Raw genomic sequence first — 6,147 nt, forward strand, 5'->3', positions numbered from 1 at the left:
AACCATTACGCCTATGGAGAGTCCCCACAAGGATAGCAAACTGTGTGTGTGTGTGTGTGTGTGTGTGTGTGTGTGTGTAAACCAGTTCCCGGCCCTACCAAAGCAGGTTAGGGCAGTTCTCATGTTTACCTGCCTACCGTCTTAGCTCTGCCTCTTTTCTCTCACTTCCTGTATCAGGTGCATGCATGTGTGAGTCAGGAGTTGGCGTCCCAGTGCATGATATGATGGCCAGGGGTCTCTGGACTGAAATACTCACTTGAAGACTATTGGGACAACTTTCAAAGTTTACCTGACATCAGGGAAATTTTTAACCTGTGGCCACAGGGACAAAGTCCTCTTATTTTCTCTTTTACTTTCTCTCATTCACTCTCCTTTCTCATTTTCCCTCTGCCGGAGCGGTTGGATTACTTGTTCAGGTAAGCAGGAGAAATACACCGGTCTGAATATATTTACTCAGCACATTTTGTCTGTAACTTTCACCTGATGCTGATTTTTGTTTGATAATCATGTACTTGTTGACTCAGAACAGCTGTGGAGAAACTTTCTTTGTGTATAAAGCAAGATGAACCCTTTGAAGTCACAAAGCCTGTGAAAATGTGTGTTTGTGCACATGGAGGCATGTGTGTAAGCATGGCGCAGGTGTTGATGTTCATATATTTGTAGTGTAAACACCTTTAGCTTAGATTGATCATCGTCATCATTATTCTTTTGGTTAGATTGAGATTTTGTCAGCGGTTTTGACCACCAGCTCTTTAGCCGGGAAAACCAATAGCATGTCACCTGTCAGTATGCGTGAATGTGTGTGTGTGGAAATGGAAAATTATAGCCTCACTTTTGCTATGTTTGCTGTTATCTTTATTGAATTTTACTGTATATGGCATAACTTCTAGGTTTTATCAGCGATAAGACATTTTATGGAGTGTAAAACATCAGTCCTACAAAATACTTGTCATCTGCTAGATGGCATTATATATTATATTATATTATATTATATTATATTATATTATATTATATTATATTATATTATATATTAAATAGTTTTTAATTAAAATATTTTAAAATGTAACATTTTAAAATTTGAAAGACCACACTAAGAATTTTTGAACCACACTGTATATGTGACAACATCAGTGGAAACAAAAGATGGCATAGAGAGGAACAGACAGGATTACTGAGACAAGATCCTAAAGGAACAGAATGAAAATGTATTGGAAGAAAAGTGGGTTAAAGAGGAAGATAGGAGGAGAGGGGTTCATACAGGAAGAGGCTGAAAACGAAAAGGGTGGGGGTGAGCTATGTACATTTCCATATGAACACTTATGTAACTCTCCCCACGCTATGCTGGGATGAAGTTTTGATGTTCCTCTCCTACATACTAGAAACATAACCTCATTTCTCATGTGGACTGTGTTTGTTCAAAATGTCTCTTCTGAGATATATTTGCATTGTTTGTAATTATTTTCCTCATGCACTCACTCACTCAGAACACCCACTTTTATCATCTCTTTATGAATGTTATTTTTTGTGAGTGGCTATGCTCATTAATATCCATAATTTCCACTGAATAGTCATTATATGTGCATTAATCACTGTATGGATTTATTGCATTATTCATTAGCTATATGACTCAACAGTTGAATGTCTAATCAAAAGGGAACCCTAAGGCTCCTCGTTAGGTTGAAATCAGAGTATCCAAAGATTCCGATACACTGTGGAATGTTCTTCTAAAACATGTCTGAACAAAGAGTGGTGAAGTCAAATACAGATCCACAGCAGGAGCAAGAGAGCAAGAGATCCACCCTGCTGCCTCTTTTCTTACAGTGCTGCCTTCATCAAGCGTGGTATCTGTTCAATTCTATCAGAAGCACGGGTGGTATTGAAAGGCTGAGATGTTATAGGGAAAAAATGCCATCTATAAGCATTTTCACTAGTAGTCTTAGACTTTTGGACCCCACTATATATTTTTGTGTCTGCTTTTGCATTAATTCCTTCATTGTTGCATTGCTGTGCACTTTGTGTGATGGGAAAGTATGTTTGTCTGTGCTGAGTGATATAAAAGTGCTGGCACACAACACACACACACACACGAGACAAGGCTGATTAGGCACAAATGATTGAACCATTAATACACACTACATGTTCTGTGTTTGTCTGTATATTCCTTCCATTAAACCATTTATTGAGGATATTTTCAGCTTTTTCAGTCATTAAACATTGATCCCACTGGATCTAAGATTATACTGTTATTTTTATTTGTGTAGCTTTCTGGTTGATTGTGCACTTTAATGCCATTAACACTCTTTTAAGCTTAGTACACTTACCACCGCTTTCCTCTGTGCCAAAGGTCACCCGAGAAACAATATTATCTCCTCGGAGGAAAATATGAGTGAAAGAGTCAGAGTTGAAAGAAAGAAAGTAAAATGAAACAAGTAGCTATTAAGTCCTGTCATTCTGTTTGTTTAGAACAATGGATTTTTCACTAGAAGTGCCTTTGAATGCGGGAAGACAAAAGAAAATGGAAAATTCCAATTGAATAAGAGCCGCAGGGTAAAAGCGATTATTGTGTGTGTGTGTGTGTGTGTGTGTAATGCAATGCAGTTGCATACTCAAGCCATATCGTCACTCTGAAGGATCATTAAAGAGATGATGATTTACGGAGAACGCAGGGTTGCCAGGTATAACTGTGTCCTTGGGCACACTCCTTTATGGGTGGGAGTGTGTGTGTGTGTCCTCTTATATAGTCCTGGTTAAGCTCAGATCAGATTACAGGGAGGCAGACAATAAAGCTATTCTCATGCATTCACCTGCAGTGCACTGTCGTTCAACGGTCTCCTGTTCAAATCAACAGTGGGTGACTTCACAAAATCGGAGAAGCCATATTCAAACTCACAGAAAGATATAATGAGACTTTGAGAGTGTACACTATGTGTTCAGTGCAGAGATTGTACTCAGTGAGACACTCCAGACAAAATTTTATGGCAGTAATAATATTACACTCCCATCATAACCATACAAACTCCCACGTGCAAATGAGTTGTCTGTATACAACAGGTGTGGTGATACACTCCTTCTTATGCAAGAACATCCTGACCACAGCATTTCTTTAACAAGATAAAGTATGAAGTTAAACATTTGCCATTATTTACTCACCCACATGTCATTCAAAACCTGTATGCGGTTGTTTTTACTGTGGAACATTTATTCATTTATTATAAAACAACAGTTTACAGAGACTATGTCTGTCAAGCTCCAAAAAGCTCACTCTCTCCTTTCAAAGGTAAATAAATAAACAAAGTTACAGGTTCAGAATGGCATGAAGCTAAAGCTAAGCTAGGAGTTTATGTAAACTCAGCTACATAGAAACACACAAACACAATTCTTTCCACTAGTAAATGACAGGCTCACATGAAGCCAGGTATAACTGCTTCTGGAAACATCCAGAATAATGCTAGCAAAGTAGCTGTTCTCTGTGTGACCATGCTTAAAAGTTCTACTGAATAACTGCTAGTTATAAAATGACTTTTCTTTTTCTCCAACTGGGTTTATTAAGAGTCTCAGGTGCAATATTGATATTTATGTTGCCAGTGGAATATAAAATGAGTTTTGGATCAGTCTGATATTTATCCTTCTGCCAGCTCAGGGAATTAAAAATAGAGTAAGAGCAGAACGGGCAGAAAGTAAAAACTCATTTTTGCTGCCCTCTTTTTGCTAAACTGTGTCTTTGGGTGTGTGCGAACTGCCTTTCCAGCAAACACAGCTAACAAGATTATTATGTGGACACACCTATTTGCCATTAATGACAGTTCCTTTCGTTTTTCTTCTTCTTTTTTTATGTGCTCCTCCCATACAGGTGGATGGCTCAAAACGCAACCTGACACAACAAAGCCCTCCAACCACAAAGATTCAGTAAAGCTTCGACACAATTACACAATGAGTGATCAGGAAGAGGAGGGTGCTGTGGCGATGCCCATTTGCGGTGCAACAGGAATCAGTCCCACGTCCCCTCCTCCTGACCTTTGCCATGTCTGTGGACAACGGCACTTACAGGAGGAGAACCATGAATATTCCTACAAAGAGGAGGTGGATGATGACCTTATGTGCCACATCTGCCTTCAGCCTTTGATCCGGCCACTGGACACCCCCTGTGGACATACCTATTGCCAGGAGTGCCTGACAAACTTCCTGCTGGAGAGCGACTTCTGCCCGGTGGACCGCACTCCCCTGATGCTGCAGACCTGTCGCAAGTCCAGCCTGCTGGTGCACAAGCTGCTGGATAAACTGATGGTGTCCTGCCCCTTTACTGAACACTGCACTGAAGTGATGCCGCGGGGAGAAATAAAAATAGAGTAAGAGCAGAACGGGCAGAAAGTAAAAACTCATTTTTGCTGCCCTCTTTTTGCTAAACTGTGTCTTTGGGTGTGTGCGAACTGCCTTTCCAGCAAACACAGCTAACAAGATTATTATGTGGACACACCTATTTGCCATTAATGACAGTTCCTTTCGTTTTTCTTCTTCTTTTTTTATGTGCTCCTCCCATACAGGTGGATGGCTCAAAACGCAACCTGACACAACAAAGCCCTCCAACCACAAAGATTCAGTAAAGCTTCGACACAATTACACAATGAGTGATCAGGAAGAGGAGGGTGCTGTGGCGATGCCCATTTGCGGTGCAACAGGAATCAGTCCCACGTCCCCTCCTCCTGACCTTTGCCATGTCTGTGGACAACGGCACTTACAGGAGGAGAACCATGAATATTCCTACAAAGAGGAGGTGGATGATGACCTTATGTGCCACATCTGCCTTCAGCCTTTGATCCGGCCACTGGACACCCCCTGTGGACATACCTATTGCCAGGAGTGCCTGACAAACTTCCTGCTGGAGAGCGACTTCTGCCCGGTGGACCGCACTCCCCTGATGCTGCAGACCTGTCGCAAGTCCAGCCTGCTGGTGCACAAGCTGCTGGATAAACTGATGGTGTCCTGCCCCTTTACCGAACACTGCACTGAAGTGATGCCGCGGGGAGAAATGGAGGGACACATCAGGAGCCGGTGAGGAAATCACCCTCAGAGTTGTTTTTGATGTGATAGTAGTGATCTTAACAAGATTTGAGCTTCTTGATTAAATTTAGGATGGTGGTAGACAGGTTTGGAAAACGTACAATGTGATTTAGCTAAGTAGAACATGGATCTGCTTCTTTTGTTGGTCCTGGAGCAATATTGCTTTCATCATAACCCGAATACTACCAGGGGCACTGTTTTTGAGAAATATCATTGTTTTTGAAGTTTATTTTACCTGAAGCCAAACAGCTGCATTGATGCAAACACTAAGCAGCCACCTTACTATGGCAAATGCTTATTTAACTGTCAATTATGTCAAATATTTAATTTAACTGGCCTATTAAATATAAATTAGGTAATTTTTTTTAAGGGTTAGTTCACCCAAAAATTTAAATTCTGTCATTAATTACTCACCCTCATGTCGTTCCAAACCCCTTAATACTTTTGTTCATCTTCAGAACACAAATTAAGATATTTTAAATGAAATCTGAGAGCTTTCTGACCCTCCATAGACAGCAATGCAACTACCACGTTCAAGGCCCAGAAAGGTAGTGAGGACATAGATAAAATAGTCCATGTGACAGCAGTGGTTCAACCTTAATTTTATGAATCTACGAGAATACTTTTTGTGTGCAAAGAAAACAAAAGCAATGACTTTATTCAACAATTTCTTCTCTTACTCGCATATCCCTCTGCTTGTAAACAAGGCGCAGTGCGTCTGGGTTCTACCTCTACGTTCAACTCTGCGTGTTGAAGACTGACATAGAAGAGAAGAAATTATTGAATAAAGTCGTTATTTTTGTTTTCTTTGCTCACAAAAAGTATTCTTGTAGCTTTATGGTGGAACAGTTGAACCACTGATGTCACATGGACTATTTTAATGATGTCCTTACTACCTTTCTAGGCCTTGAACCCATGTTATTTCCTTTGCTGTCTATGTAGGGTCAGAAAGCTCTTGGATTTCATCAAAAATATCTTAATTTGTGAGTAATTAATGACAGAATTTTCATTTTTGGGTGAACTATCCCTTCAATATTCATGAGCCAAGCTGATAAGTTTTATAATTGTGTCTGTCCATTTTCCGGCCTT

The 6,147-nt window shown here is 40.3% G+C and overlaps 1 protein-coding gene across 1 annotated transcript; it reads left to right on the top strand.

The window, feature by feature from the left end:
* The first annotated feature begins 180 nt into the window (after positions 1–180).
* LOC107755214 (E3 ubiquitin-protein ligase LNX-like) lies at positions 181–4,601 on the top strand. Its single transcript, XM_016571933.1, has 3 exons — positions 181–416; positions 3,851–4,317; positions 4,542–4,601. The coding sequence occupies exons 2-3, from the start codon at positions 3,931–3,933 to the stop codon at positions 4,599–4,601; spliced, it is 447 nt and encodes a 148-aa protein (XP_016427419.1). The 5' UTR covers positions 181–416; positions 3,851–3,930.
* The last annotated feature ends 1,546 nt before the right edge of the window (positions 4,602–6,147 follow it).

The sequence above is a fragment of the Sinocyclocheilus rhinocerous genome, unplaced genomic scaffold (assembly GCF_001515625.1).
Source record: "Sinocyclocheilus rhinocerous isolate Xijiao unplaced genomic scaffold, SAMN03320098_v1.1 scaffold562, whole genome shotgun sequence".
Classification (NCBI taxonomy): Eukaryota; Metazoa; Chordata; class Actinopteri; order Cypriniformes; family Cyprinidae; genus Sinocyclocheilus; species Sinocyclocheilus rhinocerous.